Source organism: Bufo gargarizans, chromosome 8 (genome assembly GCF_014858855.1).
Source record: "Bufo gargarizans isolate SCDJY-AF-19 chromosome 8, ASM1485885v1, whole genome shotgun sequence".
NCBI classification, from domain to species: domain Eukaryota; kingdom Metazoa; phylum Chordata; class Amphibia; order Anura; family Bufonidae; genus Bufo; species Bufo gargarizans.
In genome coordinates, this window is record NC_058087.1 from 59,225,066 (window position 1) to 59,251,113 (window position 26,048).

At 42.0% G+C, this 26,048-nt stretch overlaps 1 protein-coding gene across 3 annotated transcripts in view; it reads right to left on the minus strand.

Annotated features, from left to right (window-relative positions):
* Positions 1-26,048, minus strand: part of LOC122944520 (probable phospholipid-transporting ATPase IIB) — a 302,414-nt gene that overhangs the window by 154,699 nt on the left and 121,667 nt on the right. For all 3 annotated transcript variants that reach the window (XM_044302895.1, XM_044302897.1, XM_044302896.1), the window contains exon 11: positions 12,836-12,912. In XM_044302895.1, the coding sequence (XP_044158830.1) occupies positions 12,836-12,912 (77 nt within the window). The remainder of the gene's footprint in view (positions 1-12,835; positions 12,913-26,048) is intronic.

Here is a 26,048-nt window from a genome sequence, read left to right on the forward strand (position 1 = left end):
CACTGGATCCAAGTGTTTAAAGAGTAACTAAACTTTTGAACAAAATTTTTATATGATGTCCCTGATGCCATAATAATAATTTTTCTAATATACTTTATTAATGAATTTTGTATTTTTATAACAGTTCCCCCTCCCAAAGCAGGGGTTAAAACTGACATTTCTGTACTGCTCAGCGGTGTACGGAGTACGGGCTGTAGACATCTTATGAATGGGGCCACAGCAGTGAGTACAGGCAGCAGAGCACATTGGCATAACATTTTATTCAAAAGTTTAATTACTCTTTAAGGAATTAGTCACACTGTCATACTTAAAGGGGTTGTCTATGAGAAGTATAGAATGTGATGTAAAAATGAATGAAGGCAGCAAAAGAGGCAATATGGACAATCACAATACATTAGTAAGCGCCTTGTATTAACTTTTCTCTACATAACAAATGCTGTTTGCTGAACTGAGACAACCCCTTTAAGAAGAGATGGGAAAGGAGCACATACAGGCCCTTCTTCTTTGTAAGCCCTTGTTAATATGGCTTTAAAATAATATACTGCACATTTTATAAAAAGTAAGTTTGTTGTTCGTGCTCTGATTCATGCAAATACCCAGGAAATAACTTAAAAATGGTGTCACAGAGGTTTTTTTCCCCTATTTTTTAATGAGAGACTGCACAGCAGGTACTGAGATCTGAGGGCAAATGTTTAGGCACCACCAGTTAAATTGTATGTTTCAATGTGTCTCTGTGAACACAAGCTGACACAGCTCCTGCACAGTGTGCCATGGGGGATGGTTACAAGACTAGCGTGAGAATAACTGGTGATTAGAACAGGGTCCTGTCCACGAATACTATGTGCAGAGATGTGATTTCTTTGAAACACTAGCACTGATAAATTAAAGGGGTTGTGTCACTTCAGCAAATGGCATTTATTATGTAGAGCAGGGGTGGGGAACCTCCAGCCCATGGGCCGCCATTTCATATGGCCTCCGACCCCTTGCCAGAAAATGCCATAATAGAAGTGGTCATTAGCATGCGGGGGGTACAGGAAGGTGAGAACAGCGCACTGCTAGCTGTACTCACCTTCCTTGGTCTTCTTACCGCCCCACGCTGTGTCAGGACGTAGTGCGCGTAGACGCGCACCATGACCTGACGTCGTGCGCCGTCAGGTCACAGTACAGTGCGGCGGGAAGAAGACCAGGGAGAGTAAGTGAATCTGCCAAAGTGGCAGTGCCGTCCGGAGATGGAGAGGTAAGTTTATTTATTTATTTATTTATTTATTTTAAATGTCTGATCTGAGGTCTGATTGGGGCTGCTCTGAGGGTGGGGAGGGTCTGATCTGAGGCTGGGGAGTCTAATGGGGCTGATCTGAGGCTAGGGAGGCTGACAGGGGTCTGATCTGAGGCTGGGGGGTCTGATGGGGTCTGATCTGAGGCTGGGGGGGGCTGATCTGAGGCTAGGGAAGGTCTGGTGGGTGTCTGATCTGAGGTTGGGAGGTCTGATGGGGTGTGATCTGAGGATGGGGGGTCTAATGGGGTTGTTCTGAAGCTAGGGAGAGTCTGATGGGGGTCTGATCTGAGGCTGGGGAGTCTGATGGGGCTGATCTGAGGCTGGGGGGGCTGACACGGGTCTGATCTGAGGCTGGGGGGTCTGATGGGGGCTGATCTGAGGCTGGGGGGGCTGATCTGAGGCTAGGGAAGGTCTGGTGGGGGTTCTGATCTGAGGTTGGGAGGTCTGATGGAGTGTGATCTGAGGATGGGGGGTCTAATGGGGTTGTTCTGAAGCTAGGGAGAGTCTGATGGGGGTCTGATCTGAGGTTGGGAGGTCTGATGGGGGTGTGATCTGAGGCTGGGGGGTCTAATGGAGGCTGATCTGAGGCTGGGGAGGGTCTGATGGGGGTCTGATCCGAGGTTGGGAGGTCTGATGGGGGTGTGATCTGAGGCTGGGGGTCTGATCTAAGGCTGGGGAGGGTCTGATCCTAAGCTGATGTAGTCTAGGGGGTCTGATAGGAGGCTGATGGAGGTGGGGGGCAGATCTGAGGCTGAGAAACAGACAAAGGTAGGGACAGTTGCGAAGAAAGAGGCAGGGACAGTGGCAAGGAGAGTGAAAGCTGGGTAAATCCCTCTCTGGACCCCTCTGGGATGAGCTTGGCTGCCATTAATGCCAAATAAAGAACTAAATATATAACATTCTTAACTTAAATATTAGACTGCTGTATATGGTCAAAAAGGTGCCATTTTGTGCTGCAAGATACAGCGCTCTAGATTTTTTTAATTGAAGTGCAATTTCTGTAACTAACCCCTAAGTCAGTTTGACCAAATACAGCAGTCTAATTTTTAAGTTGACAATTTGGTATGGCCCCCGAATGATGTTACAAATATCCAAATGGTCCTCAGCAGCAAAAAGGTTCCCCACCCCTGATGTAGATAACGTAATACAAACCACTTACGAATGTATTGTGATTATATTGACCTATTCTCAGGACAGGTCATCAATATCAGATCAACGTGGGTCTGACTCCCGGCACCCCTGCCTATTAGCTGTTTGAATAGGTGGTGGTACTTTTGTGAGACAAGCGAGATGATGCACAGGTAATCTTAAAGAGGAAGCACTGTTTGTGTGAGCACCGCCTCCTCTTCAAATCGCTAATTGCCATGGTGCTGGGAGTCTGACTGCCACTGATCTGATATTGATGACCTATTATAGGTAATACTAAGGCTACTTTCACACTGGCATTTTGGCTTTCCGTTTGTGAGATCCGTTCAGGGCTCTCACATGCGGTCCAAAACGGATCAGTTTTGCCCTAATGCATTCTGAAGGGAAAAGGATCCGCTCAGAATGCATCAGTTCCGTCTCCATTCTGCTTGCAGCATTTTGGTGTCCGTCTGACGAAACAGAGCCAAACGGATCCGTCCTGGCACACAATGTAAGTCAATGGGGACGGATCTGTTTTCTATGACACAATCTGACACATTAGAAAACTGATCCGTCCTCCATTGACTTTCAATGTTTCTTGGTTATGTTAAAGATAACACAAACAGATCCGTTCTGAACGGATGGAGACGTTTGTATTATCTGAACAGATCCGTCTGAGCAGATCCATGACGGATCCGCACCAAACGCGAGTGTGAAGGTAGCCTTATACTGCTTAAGAGTTTACACTGTTATTACTTTCAATAAGTTTTTATTGTCAGAGTATATGCTCATGTCAATACTATACATTTTACAAGTATAAGGGTGTAAAATTAAGCACATATCTCCAAAGGTTATAAATTAAATCATAATGTACAAATAAAGCATATAACGCAAAACAAAATCAAAGTCATGTCTTCAAGACACCCATACAATGCTTATATTTTACAAAGACACCTGAGTTATGCATATACCATCTGGAATACTCTGATTGCAACCCACTCCCCTATCTATCCAATTGGTTAATCATCCCAACCCCAATCTCTCCGGATACGTTGGATTCAGACCCCTCCAAGACCCCCATGATTGAACATGGCGATTCACTTGGAACAATTGGTGTGCTAGCATATATTCATAAGATCTAGTTGTGTCTACTAACCTGATAATCTCCTGTAAATCAGGAATATCGTTGCTTTTCCAATTCCTTGTGATTGCTAGTTCGGTGGCTATCAATAGATGAACTATGATAACCCTAAACTTGAATGGAAATGTATCTAGGTCTATTAATAATAAGGCAAGGGCTGGGTCCGGAGAGATCTGATAACCAGCAATTTCAGAAATCCTGGTGAACACTTGGATCCAAAGAGAATAAATCCCTGGGCATGACCAAAGAATGTGTAACAATGTCCCATGACCACTGCAACCTCTCCAGCATTGTATACTGGAGTTTGGGAAGCGTTTACACTGTTATTTTGCAGACAAGATATTATTTACATTTTCTTCTAACCATTTGCAAAACGTATTTTATGTGAATAAGTAATCCAGATATCAGCAGACGCAGATTTAGTGTGCAGTATAATATACTCTGTATGGACTAAAGTATTGGGACACCTACACATTACCCGTTCAGGGGCTTTTATTATATCCCATTCTAAATCCATAGGTATAAATATGAAGTTACCCCATGACCTTTGCAGCTAAAACAGCTTCCATTCTTCTGGTAAGGCTTTCTACAAAATGTTGGAGTGTATCTTTGGGAATTTGTGCCCATTCATCCAGAAGAGCATTTGAGAGGTCAGACACTGATGTTGGATGAGAGGGCCTAGCTTCGAGTCTCCATTCTAGTTCATTCCAAAGGTGTACGATGGGTTTGAGGACAGGGCTCTATGCGGACCAGTCAAGTTCTTTCACACCAAACCATGCATGGCTTGTGCACTGTGGGACAGAAAGGAGACTTTCCCCAACTGTTCCCACAAAGGTGAAATGATACAACTGTCCAAAATGTCTTGGTATGTGGAAGCATTAGGCTCCATTCAGACATCCGTAGAATGGGTCCGGAACGGGTGCGGACCCATTCATTCTCTATGGGGCCGGAAGAGATGCGGAAAGCACACTATGTGCTCTCCGCACCCGCATTTCCGGAGCGCGGCCCCAATCTTCCGTTCCGCAACAAAATAGCAGACAAGAATAGGCATTTTTATTGGGGTGCCGGCCGTCTGAATGGAGCCTCAAAGTGATTCTGTCACCACAAACCTTGACATGAAAGCTTCCCCAGGTGCAGATGTGCACTTGCCCCCATATTTCAATGCTTTTGGTCACATCTTCATATCAGCTAAGAATCACAAGAAATAAGCGTTTAACATTGATGCTAATTAGCCAATTAGGCTCCGATCATCTTGTCTCCAGGCCGTGCCCCCACCACTTTGACTGACAGGACCAGGCCGTGAAGACGTACTCATGCTGGATGAACACGGATCGAATCCATATTTTGAGTCTGTGATATGTGGACTGCAAAATGGATATGGTCGTGTGAATTGCCCCGAAGGCCGAGTTCACATCACAGTTAAATGTTTCTATTGTTCTGTTCCGCCTGTGGAGCAGAACAATGGAAACAACGGAAGTGCTGGATAGGGCACATAACTGACCTGAATGGAGCTGAACACACTCCATTGACTATAATGTAGTCAGTTCATTTTCTGCTTTTCGGGGCTATTTTGTGCGGTCTTTATGACAGAATCTGCAACGGAGGCTGTGAATAGAGCCTCCGATGCAGATGTTGACTCGTCCTAAGGATTCATGCACATGACCGTTGTTGTGTTCCGTTCCACAAAATGGGGTTCCGTTGTTCCGTGATCGGTTTGTCTTCCTTTATTTTTGGAGGATCACCAGACATGAAGGAAAGTAAAAAAAAAAAGTCTAAGTCAAGTTTGCCATGCAAATGATAGGAAAAAAACGGACGCGGGTGACAATCTTGTGTGCCTCCGCGTTTTTTCACGGACCCATTGACTTGAATGAGTCCGCGAACCGTTTTCCGTGAAAAAAATAGGACAGGTTATATTTTTTTGACGGACTGGAACCACGGATCATGGACGTGGATGACAAACGGTGCATTAGCCGAGTTTTCAACGGACCCATTGAAAGTCAATGGGTCCGCAGAAAATCATGAAAAACGAAACAACGGACACAGAATGAAACAACGGTCGTGTGCATGAGGTCTTAGAGTTGCCTTTATTTTGTTGTACTAAAACCTACACTTCGCAAAAATGTTTACATTTTTTTTTTTTTTAAGTTAGACAGCTACCCTCAAGGGCCATAACTTTCAATTTTTCTGTTCACATACCCGGATCACTGCTTGTCTTTTAATGACACCATTTAATTTACCGTATCTTGTATTGAAATACAGGAAAAAACTCTGAAACGGAAAAAAAAACACGCTATTTTGCCTTGGTTTGCCTTTGAAAAAAAAAAGTCTCTTATTTGCCATATTCTTTTTTTATATTTACATCTATAGAGCTGTGTGAGGGATTGTTTTTAGTGGTGCGAACTGTCGTTTTTATTAGTACCATTTTGACATACATGTGACTTTTCCATCACTTTTTTATTTTATTTTTACAAGGGGCGAGGTGATCAAAAAAAGGGAAATCAACGATTTTTATACTTTTGTCCATTATAATGTTCACCACGCACGATAAATTGTTCTATATTTTACTAGTTAAGACATTTTCTGACATAGCAATGCCAATTACCATGAGTTTATTTTTTTAGCGTTTATTTTTATATGTAATTAGTAAAGGAGCGGATTAGAATTTTTATAATTTTGTTGTTTTTTATACATTTAAAAATGTTTTATTTTTCTTTTACTACCATTTTTAATTCCTTCAGGGTAAAGATAATGATCTCTCCTCAGGATAAGTCATGATCACCACATGGGCTGCTCATCAGTCACTCTCACTGGAGCTCCTGTGAGCGCAGCTGGCTCCCAACAGCTTTCCAAGCTGAGCTCCATCCACAGTATAGCCCTATTCACTTCAGTGGGAGACTGAGCTGCAACTAGGTCATGTGACCGATGTATGGTGACGTCACATGGCTTACAAAAAGGCTGTGGCTCTCATGGAGCTGATGGGCTTGGGACCTGGCTGTAGGACACCTGCCAATCTGAAATTGATGACTTATCCAGAGAATAAGTCATCAATATAAATTACCAGATATGTCCTTTAAATGTTTTTTCAGTTTATAAACTAGCCAATAGAAAATGCAAAAGTAAGTATGGACTGTTTAAAGGAGTTAAATACAAAAAACAAAACTTTGTAATATCTCTGTAGTTAAGTATATTACAAAGTTTATTAGGGTAGGTTCACATCTGCGTATAGTAGGAGCCTCTTTCACAAAATCCATCTAATTTGCCAGAAAAAAAAAAAAGCTCACAAAGCTGCAGTAAAATGATTGACACTGGGATGGAAACCATTACAAGTCAAAAGGTCCATCGGCCACCACTATGTTATGTCATGTGAGGGATCTGTCACATCATTGAATTTCATTTTTCTACTCCTATGATTGGAAATAAATGCCTAACTTTTAAAGCAGATGCGAGCCTAGCCTGATCTGAATGATTTGACAAGCAAAAGTGTATTATTCTGTGCTTGTTGCCTTTTGCTTATTTTGTCTATACTGAACATTTGACCCACATGGGACCTCACATTTACAGCACAATAAAACCTTAAATCCCCAACAGCCTCAGTAAGAGTGGACACGTGCAATATACATAAGCAATGCATCACCTGCCATAGTTCATCACACACTAACATATTTTTTCCAATTAGAAACACAAATCAATATTCCCCAGAGATTGCCATGATTGCTTCAGGCAAGTCATATTATCCTTTCTCCCTTAATATCCTTGCTCTTTCAGCAGATTAATAAGAACTACAAAACCGCTATATGCCATGGAAACACATGAATACATTCCATGTGGAACTACTTCACTGTTATCGGTACCATGCTCATAACACCCTACAGTAATTGGCCTGAAGTTAAGACTGTGTACACTCTATTTCATCTTAAATAGATAAAAACTGAAAAGCAGGTTTTAGTTAGGCCCCTTTCACACAAGCGAGTTTTCCACGCGGGTTCAATGCGTGACATGAACGCATTGCACCCGCACTGAATCCTGACCCATTCATTTCTATGGGGCTGTGCACACGAGCAGTGATTTTCACGCATCACTTGTGCATTGCATGAAAATCGCAGCATGCTCTATATTCTGCGTTTTTCATGCAACGCAGGCCCCATAGAAGTGAATAGGGCTGCTTGAAAATTGCAAGCATCCACAAGAAAGTGCGGATGCGGTGCGATTTTCACGCACGGTTGCTAGGAAACGATCGGGACCAGATCATTATTATTTTCTCTTATAACATGGTTATAAGGGACAATAATAGCATTCTTAATATAGAATGCATAGTACAATAGGGCTGGAGGGGTTAAAAAAAAAAAAAAAAAAAAAAAAAAATTATATATATATATATATATATATATATATATATATATATATATATAACAACTCACCTGATCGCGCAGCCCGACTTCTCTTCTGTCTTCTTCTTTGCTGTGCACAGGAAAAGGACCTTTGATGACATCACTGCGATCATCACATGGTCCGTCACATGATCCATCACCATGGTAAAAGATTGTGTGATGGACCATGTGATGAGCACAGTGACGTAATCACAGGTCCTATTCCTCAAAGAAGAAGAAGACAGAAGAGATGCCGGCTGCGCGAACAAGTGGATTAAGGTGGATTTTTTTTTTTTTTTAACCCCTCCAGCCCTATTGTACTATGCATTCTGTATTCAGAATGCTATTATTTTCCCTTATAACCATGTTATAAGGGGAAATAATACAATCTACACAACCTTGAACCCAAACCTGAACTTCTGTGAAGAAGTTCGGGTCTGGGTACGACATTCAATTTTTTATCACGCGCGTGCAAAACACATTGCACCCGCGCGATAAAAACTGAACAACGGAGCGCAATCGCAGTAAAAACTGACTGCAATTGGGTACCTATTTGCGCAGGTTTGCCGCAACGCATCTGGACCTTATCCGGACACACTCGTATGCAAGGGGCCTTACAGTAACTAGCTATGTACAGCGGCAATACTGATATGTTTCCAACTAAAAGGACCAACTTCATTCTTAACATAAATCAATTGTAAAAATCCAGAATGTCAGTACAATTGGTGGGCAGTCAGGGCACACTGTCGAATATCCAGGCAACAGATCCAGAGAAAAACAGAGTTTTTAATAAACAGAATGTTCCTTTCACTTGTATAGGAGTTACAAAAACAGCTGAGAAAGGCCTCCTGCACACGACCATATGGCTTTTTCAGTGTTTCGCGGTCCGTTTTTCACGGATCTGTTGTTCCGTTTTTTGCTTCCGTTTCCCTGTTCCGTTTTTCCATGTGGCATATACAGTATACAGTAATTACATAGAAAAAATTGGGCTGGGCATCAAATTTTGAATACATGGTTCCGCAAAAACGGAACGGATACGGAAGACATACGGATGCATTTCCATATGTGTTACTTTTTTTGCGGACCCATTGACTTGAATGGAGCCACGGAAGGTGATTTGTGGGCAATAATAGGACATGTTCTATCTTTGAACGGAACAGAAAAACGTACATTCCGTTTTTTTTTTTTTTTGCAGACACATTGAAATTAATGGTTCCGTATACGGAACGCAAAAAACGGCCCGTAAACGGGGAAAAAAAAGGTTGTGTGAGAGAGTGCCTAAGTGTGCATGCTGGGACTTGTAGTTTCACAGCAACTGGAAATCCTAAGGTGTTGGCTAACAGGATGTACAAGGTCATCACTATAGAGTTTACATAGGGCAATGTGATGTTTTATCAATCCAGAAAAGAGTGGCATATATATCATGCGGAGCAGCTTTAGAACTGCTGTAAAAAGTGCCTGCAAGCTCTATTTAAAAAGGACCCTCCTGTAGGTTTCAGTAAACGCATGCATTCCCTGTCAACCAGCCATTCCCCTGGTCTGTGTCAGCTCTGAGTGTATGGGACCAGTGTATGAGGTACTCACACACTTCCTGGGAGAATAAAAGAGGAAAAGCATGGCTCTAAAGCTGGATTAGTACTGGCTGTTGTATGGCTTGCTAGATGAAGATCGGGGGACGAATTCATAAAAAGTGGCAATTCTGGTGCTGTTTTTTTTTTTATTTTTATGACATTCACTGTGCAGGATAAAATTTTTTATTATTTTATAATGTGGGTCGTCACGGAAGCAGTGATACCCAACATGTAGATGGAATGTCATTTTTTTTAAAATAATATATTATTAACTATTTTATTTACCACCAATTAATCCTACAAGGGGACTTGGACATGTGATCCTTTGATCACTTCTATCATGAACTGTACTACTTGTGTAGTACAGTGTAGTATACTGTCAGAAGCATACTGGCACAGGCTGATTCATCAGGCCCCCAGCAGCAGTGTACAGACATCGGCACCCTGCAATATCATTTGCAGGAGTTCCAATGCCCAAGAAACAGAGCTCTCTCCCTCTAAAACACTTAGATGTTGCAGTCACTATTGACCACTGCATCTAAAGGCTTAAACGTACCAGTGCTTCTGGCAGTCATATGAGAGCCAGAGCAGGGCTTATTCTAGACCATCATATAAAGGTGGTGGCATAGAATAAAGCCCATTAATGACCACTGTAAAAATGCAAATCGGCAGTCATCAAGGGGTTATATTGGTAACACATTTGTAAAATCTTTAAGTTTCAAGAAACTGAACTAATTGTTTGACTGGAATTCTCATCAGAGTCTGGACAGTTAATGTGGCCCTCCTCCAGCCCGTAGGGAATCTAGTCTTCATGAGAAATAGACAACAGTGATGGACAGTTTATGCTGGCAGAGACCATCAACACATTAGACAAAACAGCCGTCCACGTTCACCACTAGCTGCCCGTTTCAGACATATATTGACAGTTTTGCTTTCCTGAGGCAAATTACTAAAACCATCCTGTTCTTCATTTCTGGGGAAGCTTCAATAGATGATTCATTATCCAAACGACAAAATGTCACATTAACTCCTCCTTCTGTGCTGAATATGCCTAAAATACTTATGCAAGGGTATATTTAGGCTTCTTGTAAAACCCTCAACGTCTTGGCAATGACACTTGTTCCCTTATGCTGAAACATGTAGCATCATATAAGCTTCCTAAAAGGAGTTTGTCACCTCCAAAACTGGTAGCAAGGTAAACATACCGCCATGTAGGGTCGGTCCCCCAGAAATATAACCATACCTTTCTTGAAAATATGGTCCTCAAAGTCCCAGAATTGCTTCTGCTTATTTTCATGCAAATAAGATCTCTCTCTACAACTTTCATGCCACCTGCACTTTGAATGACTTTAGGAGAAGTCAGGGCCAGGCATGGTCACATTTACACTGCCTGGCCCTGTCAATCAAAGTGCACCGAACGCAGCAGTTGGAGAGAGAGAGAGAGAGAGCTGAGCCTCTCAGTGTAACGGCAACGCCCCCATTGCTCCTAGAGGCTCATTTCCATATATTAAAACTTTATTTTTCTCAGCAATGCAGGAACATATGAACATGGGACCAACATAGATGCCTTCAGCTGCCAAGTGCACATGCAACAGGTCAGTCAGTTTCATGGACTCAAATCTGCTGACAGATGCCCTTTAATGCTAAAATTCCCTTAAAGGTTCGGCCATTGATATCAGCTCACCGCTCATTTCAACAGAAATGATAAATGTGGCAATAGTCGGATCATCAATTTTTTTTCGACTATCTAAAAGTCAAATGCACTATTACTAAATATATTATAAGGATGCAATTTAAGAACATGAGTCCAAAAAACTCCCGTCACTCCAGATAAAATGACTTGAAGCTCTATTTCAGCAATCCTTAGAGGGGTTTTCCGAGATTTTTATACTGAGGACCAATCTTCCGGATAGGTGATCACTATCTGATCGATGGGGATCTGACACCCGGGACCCCCTCCGATCAGCTGTTTGAGAAGGCACAACACCTATTACGGTGCCTAGAAAATACAAGGGTGAATAGTTTAAACAACTACGCAGACTTTGGGGGAGATTTACCAAGACTGGCATTACCATACGCCAGTCTTGATCTTCTGTGCGCTGTAGTGAGATAGATGCACCTAATTTATTAAGAGGCACATATCACACTCCGTGAGCCCAAAACTCAAATCTACGCCAGCAATCCAATCGTACGCAACTTTCTGGCATAAGTTATAGTAAATCCGACAGGCCATCTCCACTAAACCTGCCCCTTTCTTGCCACTTTAGAATTTGGGGGTGCTATCTCTCCTTGGGGAGAGAGCGCCTTAATCGGCCGATCAGATACTGATGACCTATCCTGAGGATAGATTAGGATAAAAATCTCGGAAAATACCTTTGAAACAGACGTCCAGGTGAAACAAACATGAACAAAAAAAATGCAGCTTAAAGAGGACCTTTCACCAGAAAAAAGTATCTAAACTGACTATACAGACGCGTAGAGCGGCGCTCAAGGATCCCCCTGCACTTACTGTTATCCCCCGGCTATGAGCTGAGCGCTGCGATTGGCCAGCGCTACAGCATAGGAGAAGGAGACCGTGGCAGGTTCCCCTGGGTGGAGCCTAACTAGGAACATACTGGAGGCTATAACCGGAGAACGGAGCGGCGCCCGGGGATAACAGTAAGTGCAGAGGGATCCCTGGGCACCGCTCTACGCGTCTGTATAGTCAGTTTAGATACTTTTTTCTGGTGAAAGGTCCTCTTTAAGGCTACTTTCACACTAGCGTTTTTTGCGGATCCGTCATGGATCTGCAAAAACGCTTCCGTTACACTAATACAACCACATGCATCCGTCATGAACAGATCCGGTTGTATTATGTCTTATATAGCCATGACGGATCCGTCATATACACCACTGAAAGTCAATGGGGGACGGATCCGTTTTCTATTGTGTCAGAGAAAACAGATCCGTCCCTATTGACTTACATTGTGTGCCAGGATGGATCCGTCTTGCTCCGCACCACATCGCGGACAGAAAAACGCTGCATGCAACCAAACAGAACGGAATGCATTTTGGTGCATTCCGTTCTGTTCAGTTCAGTTTTGTCCCCATTGACAATGAATGGGGACAAAACTGAAGCGTTTTCTTCTATGACAGATCTCAATAATGGAATTGAAAAAGCTAGTGTGAAAGTAGCCTTACATGTTTAAGATGCAGATGGCACCCTTAGTCAAAGGACAGCCATAGCAATTGAAGAGTGGTCATCTTTGGTAATAACTTTGGTAAAAATTCACCAATACCAATTCACACTAGGTGACTCTTCATTCTGCGGTGTCTTAAAACAATTTTAAATTTTGGATATTTTTTGAAATCTTACCTTGTTTTTGGGATTAGATGTATTCATTACGCTTCTTGTCTCCTTTCCGGTATAAATTACAACACCTATTACAGTGCCTAGAAAATATAAGGGTGAATAGTTTAAACAACTACGCAGACTTTGGGGGAGATTTACCAAGACTGGCATTACCATACGCCAGTCTTGATCTTCTGTGCGCTGGAGTGAGATGCACCTAATTTATTAAGAGGCACATCCCACACTCCGTGAGCCCGAAACTCAAATCTACGCCAGCAATCCAATCTTACGCCACGTTCTGGCATAAGTTAAGGTAAATCCGACAGGCCATGATAGGCTCTGCCCCCTTCACTAAACCTGCCCCTTTCTTGCCACTTTAGAATTTGGAGGAGAGAGCGCCTTAATCGGCGTGAGGAGACTTATAGGCCATACATGTTCCTCTGGATTTCTGGGGAGAAATAGATGCAAATGAGCTCTTATCAAGCTCTGCCTCTACCTCTGGCATTATTAAGAGCTCATTTGCAACCCTTTCTTGCCACTTTAGAAAAATGGTGAGAACCTCAAAAAGTTGCAAATTATGCTGCATATATGGTGTGCAACACAACAGTGGTGTAAAAACATTGATAAGTGCTCCGTATAGTAAGCAATTTAACAACACTGCAGACTTTCCTTCATCTGTCTTTCCAGACATCTACACGGTAAGTCTGCCGCTCCATGCAGTGTTACACCACTGATACATACAGTTTACAGAAGTCTTAAAAAGGTGAAGGTTAACACCTTGGGCCTAGAGTGGTTATATAGGTTGTCATCCAGCATACCCTGATATACATATACTGTACCTGACAAAAGTCTGAATAGAGCTTTAACAACTTGTCATAAGAGGATAGCCCAAGTAACTGAAGTAGTCAGGATACTCATTATTACCCATAAGACCTTACACTTTTCATTGCTTAGCATGTAATAAATTGCTGTAGACATACTGTAACTAGGCCTTTTATTACATGGATCAACTGGAACAAAATAATTAAAAGGGCATTCCCACCTTAGATATTTATGGCAGGATATTCATAGGAACAAGCCCACTACATTACTGACTCACACCAATATCTATTTTACCATTCTGCATGGATACCTGAGATCAAGAATAGATGATGTCGAACTTCTCATATACAATACCATGTAGGTTTTCATAACTACATTTGCCCCAAATATGAAAAAAGTCACTTAAAGAGAACCTGTCACCATCAAAATGTAGTGCAACCTGCAAGCAGCATGTTATAGAGCGGGAGGCGCTCAGCTGATTGATATATAGTGCTTTAGGGAATATTTAGTATAACTTGCATTTTATTCAATTAGATCTCTGCTCTTTCCGAGCTCAGTAGCCTAAGTGGGTGGTCCTATCAATGACTGACAGTCTTCCCTGTATACATAGATGATAGTCAGTCAGTGATAAGACCTCCCAAAGAGGCTGTCGCTCTTTCCTAAAGTGTGCAAGCACAATCACCACTGGTTGGTGGTCATAACTAGTGTTGAGCGAAGCGAACTTCGGAAGCTTCATCCAAAGTCGCTTCATTCAAAACTTCTGAATAATACTCTATAGAGATTCTTCTCGGTACAGAATTAAAATGTAAGAAGTAAGTTATTTGCGAAGTGGCACGTGACTTCATTAAATACATTTGGAAATACATTTTTAAAGTGAAAAAAACACTTTAAAACTTAAAAACCAAACTCTGTTTCGGTTCCGAGGTACTAGTCAGAACAGAAGCCGAGTTCAGTTTCAAGTTTTAAAGTGATTTTTAACCAAAGTTATTCAACAAAGTCACAAGCAACTTTGCAAATGACTAACTTCGGCTCATCGGAGCCCATACATTCTAATTCTAATACTATACGGAGACTAATCTCCGTACAGTAATATTCAGTTTTGAAGGAAGTGACTTCGGATGAAGCATCAAAACTCACTTCGCTCAACTCTAGTTGTAACCCTGGAAACAAGCCGTGTATAAATAAAAAACAAATCAAGCCAGCAAAGGAGGCAATATGACAATCACAATACATTAGTAAGTGCCTTGTATTAACTTTGTCTACATGAGAAATGCCATTTTCTGAATTGAGACAAACCCTTTAATTCATGACCCCACCCAACCCTTGTTTGAACTTGATGGATTTATGTCTTTTTTCAACCATACTAACTAGGTTACTATTGGGGGAAGCCATCTTGTCTGAGCTAGTGTTAACACCATTTAGAGATATACTTTACTGCAGCCACAACGGGAACCTTTGATTTCTATAGCGGGAGGGAGTAGATAAGCTGTGGCCAGAAACGATTGTGTATTGTGGATTCTGTGTTATCTATACAGAGGTGTTATCTGTATTGAAAAGTAATCTGTACAGAACAGGAAGTGTTAAGGCCCCTTTACACTGCTCAATGGAGCAGGCGATTGTCGGGAAGGAAGAGTTCCTTCCCGACAATCACCTGTTCATTAGTGGAGGTGACCACTACATTTATATGCAGCGATCCCCTCCACAGTATGGAGAGGAGCGATCGCTAAGGCCATTGCTCAACCCCATAAAGAGATTCATTATTTGTGGCAGCAGAGTGCTGTTTAGACAGCACAATAAGCTGCCAATAAATGACCATTTAAGTGACCGCACCAACAAGCTATTACCTAATAAATGAGTGTTACTTAGCTGCAACATGCGGAGCACCGCCCCATGGGTAAGCATCATCATGCGGCATGCACATGGTCGGTAAACATGTTTTGCGGATTCGCAGTTTCCAGACCGCAAAACATTTATGGTTGAGTAAATAAGGCCTTAAAGTTAAGGGGGTATCTGTCCTTCTAGAACAGCTTTAGTAATCTGCAATTCCAAATCTGACTAATGTGCAAGACAAACTCCTACTTTTCACATCACCAAATATAATATTTAGTCTCAATCACTGCATTCATGGCATAACAGGTTTAATAAACCAGATTTTCAAGGTTGAAGAATAAATTTGGATTTTTCAGCTTTTTTTTAAATAAATTTATTTTATTCAACAAGCGGGTTATGGCTGCTACTCATTTGCTATACTAACCTGATGTTTTATAGGTCTTGTCACACCAGTATTAATTTGAGTCGTCTCGAACAAAAATTGATATAATGAAAGATTGACCTAACAGTTTTATAATAGAGACTTGGCCACTTTCCATCTCCTATACATAAGTGTCTTCCCCATCACTTCTGTACAATGAAGCAACTGATCAATACTTCCATCTTAATTTCCCAATGCATTATGTCTGCCTCTTTCAGGAGATAAATGTGCTATTAATATTAGATGAACATGATTGCAGGGCCACTGACAAACTTCCATGTATTCTAAATATTCCAAGCCACCAGGACAAGAGAAATAATTAACAATAATTAATCACTTCTTACACGGCTGTCTGAGATGGAGAGAAAAACTGCCATCAACAAACAACTTATTATCACTAGCAAATTAATGCATAAACCAGACACAGATATAAGTGCAAACATGACATGCTCTACGACCTTGCATTACAATGCATGTGCTTAAAAGCAATGGCATGATTTATGAGCTTGATAGTTAGCCTGCATCAATACATTATATTCCTGGATATGTACACAAATGACTGCTTTCTGATAGGAGCAGTGCAAAAATTTGAGGTAGGACAGAATATAACAGTGATCTTGACTGGTTTACAATGTGAATCATAATCAAATTGTAGATAGTCCTCTTTCCTTCTTTCTTTCCCCAATTTCTACTAAGATCAATTATTTTGACAAACTGCACCAACCAATGAGGCAATATGGAGGAGATTTACCAAGCTTCGAGGGTAGGTTCATAAAAATGTCACACCTTTGCCTCCCACTCAAATCAAGTGCATCCACAGATGACATACAGTGGATATAAAAAGTATACACACCCCTGTTAAAATGTCAGGTTTCTGTGATGTAAAAAAATAATACAAAGAGAAATCATTTCAGAACTTTTTCCACCTTTAATGTAACCTATAAACTGTACAACTCAATTGAAAAAAAACTGAAATCTTTTAGGTAGAGGGAAGAAAATTTTTAAAAATAAAATAATAATAAGTGTGCACTCCCTTAAACTAATACTTTGTTGAGGCACCTTTTGATTTTATTACAGCACTCAGTCTTTATGGGTATGAGTCTATCAGCATGGCACATTTTGACTTGGCAATATTTGCCCACTCTTCTTTGCAAAAAACACTCAAAATCTGTCAGATTGCGAGGGCATCTCCTGTGCACAGCCCTCTTCAGATCACCCCACAGATTTTCAATCGGATTCAGGTCTGGGCTCTGGCTGGGCCATTCCAAAACTTTAATCTTCTTCTGGTGAAGCTATTCCTTTGTTGATTTGGATGTATGCTTTGGGTCGTTGTCATGCTGAAAGATGAAGTTCCTCTTCATGTTCAGCTTTCTAGCAGAAGCCTGAAGGCTTTGTGCCAATATTGACTGGTATTTGGAACTGTTCATAATTCCCTCTAGCTTAACTAAGGCCCCAGTTCCAGCTGAAGAAAAACAGCCCCTTGGCATGATGCTGCCACCACCATGCTTCACTGTGGGTATGGTGTTCTTTTGGTGATGTGCAGTGTTGTTTTTGGCACCAAACATATCTTTTGGAATTATGGCCAAAAAGTTCAACCTTGGTTTCATCAGACCATAACACCCTTTCCCACATGCTTTTGGGAGACTTCAGATGTGTTTTTGCAAAATGTAGCCTGGCTTGGATGTTTTTTTTGCCACTCTACCCCATAGCCCAGACATATGAAGAATACGGAGATTGTTGTCACATGTACCACACAGCCAGTACTTGCCAGATATTCCTGCAGCTCCTTTAATGTTGCTGTAGGCCTTTTGGTAGCCTCCCAGACCAGTTTTCTTCTCGTCTTTTCATCAATTTTGGAGAGACGTCCAGTTCTTGGTAATGTCACTGTTGTGCCATATTTTCTCCACTTGATGATGACTGTCTTCACTGTGTTCCATGGTATATCTAATGCCTTGAAAATTATTTTGTACCCTTCTCCTGACTGATACCTTTTAACAATGAGATTCCTCTGATGCTTTGGAAGCTCTCTGTGGACCATGGCTTTTGCTGTGGGATGCGATTAAGAAAATTTCAGGAAAGACCAACTAGAGCAGCTGAACTTTATTTGGGGTTAATCAGAGGCACTTTAAATGACGGCAGGTGTATGCTGACTCCTATTTAACATGCTTTTGAATGTGATTGCTTGATTCTGAACACAGCTACATCCCAGTTATAAGAGGGTGTGCACACTTATGCAACCACATTATTATTTATTTATTTATTTATTTCTTCCCTCCACCTAAAAGATTAAAGTTTGTTTTTCAATTGAGTGGTACAGTTTATAGGTCACATTAAAGGTGGCAAAATGTGACTCAACTATGCACGAAAACATAGCAACTGAGGTGCAGAAAAATGGCAACAGGTTCTCTGGTTTGATGAGTCAAAATCTGAGGTATCTAGCTGTAACAGAAAGCAGTTTGTTTTCCAAAGGACTGGAGAGCAGTACAATAACAAGTGCCTGCAGGCAACAGTGAAATATGGTGGAGGTTCCTTGCAGGTTTGGGGCTGCATTTCAGCAAAGAGAAGACTGAGGGGAGGTCTAATAACTCTAAGGTCTAATATCATCTATTTATCCCCAGGACTGTGACAAGAGGACAACCTCTGGGTCCAGAGGAAAGAAGGTTCGTACACAAACATAGAAGAGGATTCTTTACTGTAAGAGCAGTGAGACTATAGAACTCTCTGCCTAAGGAAGTGGTGATGGTGAATTCACTAAAAGAGTTCAAAAGGGGCCTGGATGCATCTCTGGGGTGTAATAATATAACAGGTTATAGTTACTAGAATTCTGGAGAAGGGTTGATGATCAACTTGCAGGATAACAGGCTGAACAATATTGTGTATGTGTGTATTTATGTATATATATTTTTTTCCAATAGAGGGATACTGATGTACTATACTGGCAGCGAAGTCTGTCAAAACCTGGATCAATTGGAAAATGCATCTGCCACAGTAGTCATGGATCTATCACAAACAAAACCCATAGTTTTTAGATTTCTGGAGAAGAGTCGTTGATCTAGGGAGTTATTCTGATTGTCTGATTGGAGTCAGGAAGGATTTTTTTTTTTACCTAAATTGAGGAAAAATAGCTTCTACGTCACAGGTTTTTCTTGCCTTCTTCTGGATCAAGTTGCAGAGTAACAGACTGAACTGGATGGACGGATGACTTCTTTCAGTCTTACAAATATGGGAGTCATTTATTAAACAGAAATACACCTAAATTAGGCGTATTTCTGGCGCAGATTGTGGCGCAAAAGTATTTTGCGCCGCAATCTGCGATATCTCCCTGCTCATGCCAGGTCTAAAGTGGGCGTGGAAGGGGGCGGGGCAGTGGGTCCGTCTTACTTACCATTTCCTAAGCCTGTTTCTAATGTAAGGCCGTAAGGAAGCGGTCTTACATTCAGAAGTAGCCGAAGTTATGTAGAGGCTGGCCGCTTCAACAAAACTGCAGCGGCTCCATTGCCAGTGCAGGGCTTCAGAAAGACTGGCGTCTTAATAAATGACCCCCTATGTTACATAATGCTAATTTGAGCATAATCTCATATCTTTGTAAAATGCTTGGTGCAAACTGTAAAAACTGTATAAATAATAACAGATGCTCTTTAAATACTAAACATATAATAATCTTCAATATCAAATAGTGAATTTACCTAATTCTTCAAATGGCATATCCAGAGTAACAGTGATAAATTCTTGCATTAAAGTTTGTCACTAACACTCTGTAAAATGTCATGAGGGTCAAGGTCGAGACATTGAGAAGTGCTATGGGAATTATGTGGGGAATACCTCAGAAATGTTCAGCTCTGATTGCTGCTGTCCTGACAATTTTAGAGGCGAAAGACCACAAATCGATAGTGCGAAGGATCAGTAACAGTAGTTTAATGTAAGGGCATAAGGTATTCAATGCACAGCAGATAAGGTGCAAGAAATAAATGTAGTAAGTGTCCATTAGGATTTTATACCAGTTTAAAGAGTTTTATTAAAAATTCCAAACCATCTCACTATAAGCACAAAGAGACACATTTTAAAATTGGGCATATTCTTCTTAAATGGCACACTAATTTACACCCCAGCCTGGAATACCTGTGGAGAAATCCATACCTGCTCCCCAGCACTTCGTCCTTCGGCTTCTTGGCTCTCTTCACTGGTGTTCTGTGTCTGACTGTCAACTTGCACATGAACGGGGTCACATGCGCCACTGCAGACAATGACTGACCTCAGTGGTGAAGTATGCTCAGGTGAGATGTGACAGAAGCAGTGACAAGCCGCTTGGGGACATGCCACTGCTGAAGCCATTCAATGGCTGCAGAGGTGCATGTGATCCTGTCTGTACTGAAGTTGACAATTGGAGACAGGAAGACCTATGAAGAGAGGCAGGGAGCCACACAGTGAGAATGGACCTCCAGGAAGCAGGTTATATGGATTCCAGGTAGTAATGCAAACATAAAAAAAAAAACTGGACAGCCCCTTTGAGATGTAACCCTGGTTTTGAGGCAGATAGGCAAATAGTACACTGTATAATCTATACTTCCCTACTACCATTTTTGTTCTTCCTCCCGTCCATAAGCCATATTTTTAAACTTTTTCCTTTAATTTAGCCATATGAAGGCTTGTGTTGAGCAAATAGAAGTGAAATAAATTGAATTCTATCCGAAGTTCAGGAAAACTTTGATTCGCCATGAAACAGAATTTCCTCACTCTTTTTGGTAACAGTTTTATTCCTAAAATGGTGTCTACGTGTGTCACAAAGTGAAAGTAGGATGCCTGGGAATGCAATATGACCCATAATGCCATGCAACCAGCCAATCAGCAAATAGCCATCCCCTGTGAAGTCTCACCCCTACAAAAGGCCTAATCCCGCCTGGTCTCCGCCATTTTACTGTGAACTGAGCATAGGGAAAGATGTGGCAAGTGCTAGGTACAGTGTTTTAGCACTCTTAATTGTAGAATATTGAATAGGGACAGTGCAGGCTCTGTGTACTTGCCCGATGCATCTTCTTCCATTGCTGTGCTATTCATTCTCAATCTGTTCTGTTATACAGAGACTGACTGTGCATCAGACTTAGTCTCAACAGCCGGTCTAATATACAGGTGTGTGTACCTAGTTCATCTGCTGCGCCATTAATAATTAATCTGTTCGGTTAAACAGAGGTACTGTGCATCAGACTCATTGTCAACAGGCGGTGTAATATATAGGCACATTTATATAGTTCATCTGCTGCCCCATTTATACCTAATCTGCTCTGTCATACATAGATTTATTGTGCATCAGACTTAGTATATATAATATAACCAAAACTAAGACAGGTGCGCTCTGCGGTCTTACTAAGCCCTCAAACTGGTGTTAAAATTAGCCAACATGTCCTACGTGAGCACATGTCTGAGCTCGAGCACGGCGCCTGAGTCGGACCTTGCACTCCTGTACTTCGCCCACTGGCTCCTGGTATTGCCCATACGCCCCGGGTAGCTTTAGCGTTAGGTCCCAAGCTACTTGAGAAACCTTGGCGCGGTGCTCGGGCTCACACATGTCCTCACGTAGGACATGTTGGCTAATCTCTCAATTTTAACACCAGTTTGAGGGCTTAGTAAGACCACAGAGTGCATCTGTCTTTGTTTTTGTTATATTATATATACTGTTTATCACATCCACACATTTGCTATCCCGTGTAGGATGTCCATTGTGGTACTTGTGGTCCGCCGCAGGCATCCTCCATTGTATGCATTTTTGCTGGGGATTGCCATTAGCAGCGGACCACAAGTGCAGGATCTGCCCCCCCGGTATAGATGCACCACTGCATATGGGGTTGAGCACTTCCTGCTTTTTAATACCACGCCAATTTGTAGTTTGTATTTTGCATCAGACTTAGTCTTAAAGGGAACCTGTCACCAAAAAAACGCCCCCCAAACCATCAGCATTACCTTAAAGTAGCCAGCAGTATGTTTCTAAAGATCCTATTCTTCCTCCGGCCAGATGCACCAAAACCTTGAAAAACGAACTTTAATCCCCTGCACTTTGTAACAGCAGAGTTTGAAGTCAAGGGGGCCTCGCTTCAAGTCAGGACAACACTTTTCCCTGCCCCTTCACTTTTGATTGACAGCACCTAGTTTTCGGGTGTTCAGCAAAGCCGGCCAAAGTCTCACACATGCGCCCTGACGTCTCTATTAACGTGCCTGCACATTGCTGTATACCGCTGTTAAGTAGATTGAGCGGCTCAATTTGCAAGCTCCCAGGTGTGAGTTCGCATCATAACGTTCATGTGAGCGGCTGTCAGAGGTGAAGGGGCAGGAAAAGGCGTGGTTATCCTGACGCGAAGAGGCCGCTGCCCCCTTGACTTCAAACTCTGCTGTTATATAGCTCATGCAGGGGAATAAAGTTCATTTTTCAAGATTTTGGTGCATCTGGCCGGAGGGAGAATAGGACCTTTAGAAACATACTAATGGCTACTTTAAGGTAATGCTAGTGGTTTGGGAGGTGGTTTTTAGTTGACAGGTTCCCTTTAACAGCCGGTCTAATATATAGGCGCATGTACCTAGCTTATTTGCTGCGCCATTGATAAATAATCTGTTCAGTTATACATAGTATAGTGCCTTTGAAAAGTATTCACCCCCCTTGACTTTTTTTCGTGTTTTGGTGCCTCACAACCTACAATTAACATGGATTGTTTGAGGATTTGCATCATTTATTTACAGAACATGCCCACAACTTTGAAGGACAAAATAACAGAAAAAGTCAATGTGCATAACTATTCACACCCCTAAAGTCAATACTTTGTAGAGACACCTTTTGCGGCAATCACAGCTCCAAGTCGCTTTGGATAAGTCTCTTTGAGCTTGCCACATCTTATCACTGGGATTTTTGCCTATTCCTCCTTGCAAAACTGCCCCAGCTCCTTCAAGTTGGATGCTTTGCGCTTGTGAACAGCAATCTTTAACCCCTTAAGGACGTAGGGCGTACCGGTACGTCCTAACTTTAAATAGATATTCCGGCGCCGCGGGGGTTAATTGCAACGGGATGCCAGCTGAAATCATTCAGCCGGCATCCTGCCACAACGCCAGGGGGGGTCATGTGACACCCTGGTATAAACGCACATTGCTGACACCCTGGTATAAACGGCTGACATCTGATGAGATGTCAGGCGTTTAACCCTTTCCATACCGCGGTCCGTACGGACCGCTGTATGGAAAATGTTAACTGTCATCGGTCAGGGAGCTCCCTCCCTCTCCCATCGGGGGGCTGCTGTGCCTTTGCAGCCCCCCGATGGAGAGGGAGAGAGCTCCCCGACAGCCCCCCGCAGCCCCGTGCTCACCCTTTCCCGTCTGCAAAGTTGTGGCAGACGGGGAAGGTTCCCATGGCAACAGGACGCCTTCTCAGGTGTCCTGCTGTCCATGGTGCTGAACAGATCTATGCTAAAAGCATAGATCTGTTCAGTGTAAGTAAAATACAGTACAGAACCCTATATGGTGTACTGTACTGTATTATACAGACATCAGACCCACTGGATCCGCAAATTGGCGTGGTATTCAAAAGCAGGAAGTGCTCAACCCCATATGCAGTGGTGCATCTATACTGGGGGGGCAGATCCTGCACTTGTGGTCCGCTGCTAATGGCAATCCCCAGCAAAAATGCATAAAATGGAGGATGCCTGCGGCGGACCACAAGTACCACAATGGACATCCTACACAGGATAGCAAATGTGTGGATGTGATAAACAGTATATATAATATAACAAAAACAAAGACAGGTGCACTCTGCGGTCTTACTAAGCCCTCAAACTGGTGTTAAAATTGAGAGATTAGCCAACATGTCCTACGTGAGGACATGTGTGAGCCCGAGCACCGCGCCAAGGTTTCTCAAGTAGCTCGGGACCTAACGCTAAACCTACCTGGGGCGTATGGGCAATACCAGGAGCCAGTGGGCAAATTACAGGAGTGCAAGGTCCGACTCAGGCGCGGTGCTCGGGCTCACACATGTGCTCACGTAGGACATATTGGCTAATTTTAACACCAGTTTGAGGGCTTAGTAAGACCGCAGAGTGCACCTGTCTTTGTTTTGGTTATATTATATATACTAAGTCTGATGCACAATAAATCTATGTATGACAGAGCAGATTAAGTATAAATGGGGCAGCAGATGAACTATAAAAAATGTGCCTATATATTACACCGCCTGTTGACAATGAGTCTGATGCACAGTACCTCTGTTTAACCGAACAGATTAATTATTAATGGCGCAGCAGATGAACTAGGTACACACACCTGTATATTAGACCGGCTGTTGAGACTAAGTCTGATGCACAGTCAGTCTCTGTATAACAGAACAGATTGAGAATGAATAGCACAGCAAAGGAAGAAGATGCACCGGGCAAGTACACAGAGCCTGCACTGTCCCTATTCAATATTCTACAATTAAGAGTGCTAAAACACTGTACCTAGCACTTGCCACATCTTTCCCTATGCTCAGTTCACAGTAAAATGGCGGAGACCAGGCGGGATTAGGCTTTTTGTAGGGGTGAGACTTCACAGGGGATGGCTATTTGCTGATTGGCTGGTTGCATGGCATTATGGGTAATATTGCATTCCCAGGCATCCTACTTTCACTTTGTGACACACGTAGACACCATTTTAGGAATAAAACTGTTTGAACGCCATTAAATTGAAATTTAGCCCACCAGTCGCATGTATGCCAAAATATTACCAATCAAACCGTCATCTCATCCCGCAAAAATCATACCCTACCCAAGATAATCGCCGATAAACTGAAAAAACTATGGCTCTTAGACTATGGAAACACTAAAACATGATTTTTTTTTTGTTTCAAAAATGAAATCATTGTGTAAAACTTACATAAATAAAAATAAAGTATGCATATTAGGTATCGCCGCGTGCGAATCGACTGGCTCTATAAAAATATCACATGACCTAACCCCTCAGGTGACCACCGTAAAAAAAGCAATTTTTTGTCATCTTAAGTCACAAAAAGTGTAATAGCAAGCGATCAGAAAAGTCTTATGCCCCCCTTAAATAGTGCCAATCAAACAGTCATCTCCTCCCGCAAAAAATGAGACCCTACTTAAGATAATCGCCCAAAAACTGAAAAAACTATGGCTCTTAGACTATGGAGACACTAAAACATTTTTGGGGTTTTAAAAATGAAGTCATTGTATAAAACTTACATAAATAAAAAAAATTGTATACATATTAGGTATCACCGCGTCCGTGACAACCTGCTCTATAAAATTACCACATGATCTAACCTGTCAGATGAATGTTGTAAATAACAAAAAAAAAACAACGTGCCAAAAAAGCTATTTCTTGTTACCTTGCCGCACTAAAAGTGTAATATAGAGCAACCGAAAATCATGTACCCTAAACTAGTACCAACAAAACTGCCACCCTATCCCGTAGTTTCTAAAATGGGGTCACTTTTTTGGTTTCTACTCTAGGGGTGCATCGGGGGGCTTCAAATGGGACATGGTGTCAAAAAAAACAGTCCAGCAAAATCTGCCTTCCAAAAACCGTATGGCATTCCTTTCCTTCTGCACCCTGCCGTGTGCCCGAGCAGCTGTTTACGACCACATATGGGGTGTTTCTGTAAACTACAGAATAAGGGCCATAAATAATGAGTTTTGTTTGGTTGTTAACCCTTGCTTTGTAACTGGAAAAAAAATATTAAAATGGAAAAAAAAAAATGAAATTTTGAAATTGTATCTCTATTTTCCATTAAATCTTGTGCAACACCTAAAGGGTTAACAAAGTTTGTAAAACCAGTTTTGAATACCTTGAGGGGTAGTTTCTTAGATGGGGTCACTTTTATGGAGTTTCTACTCTAGGGGTGCATCAGGGGGGCTTCAAATGGGACATGGTGTCAAAAAATCAGTCCAGCAAAATCTGGCTTCCAAAAACCATACGGCGCACCTTTCACTCTACGCCCCGCTGTGTGGCCGTACAGTAGTTTACGGCCACATATGGGGTGTTTCTGTAAACGGCAGAGTCAGGGCAATAAAGATACAGTCTTGTTTGGCTGTTAACCCTTGCTTTGTTAGTGGAAAAAATGGGTTAAAATTGAAAATTAGGCAAAAAAATGAAATTCTCAAATTTCATCCCCATTTGCCAATAACTCTTGTGCAA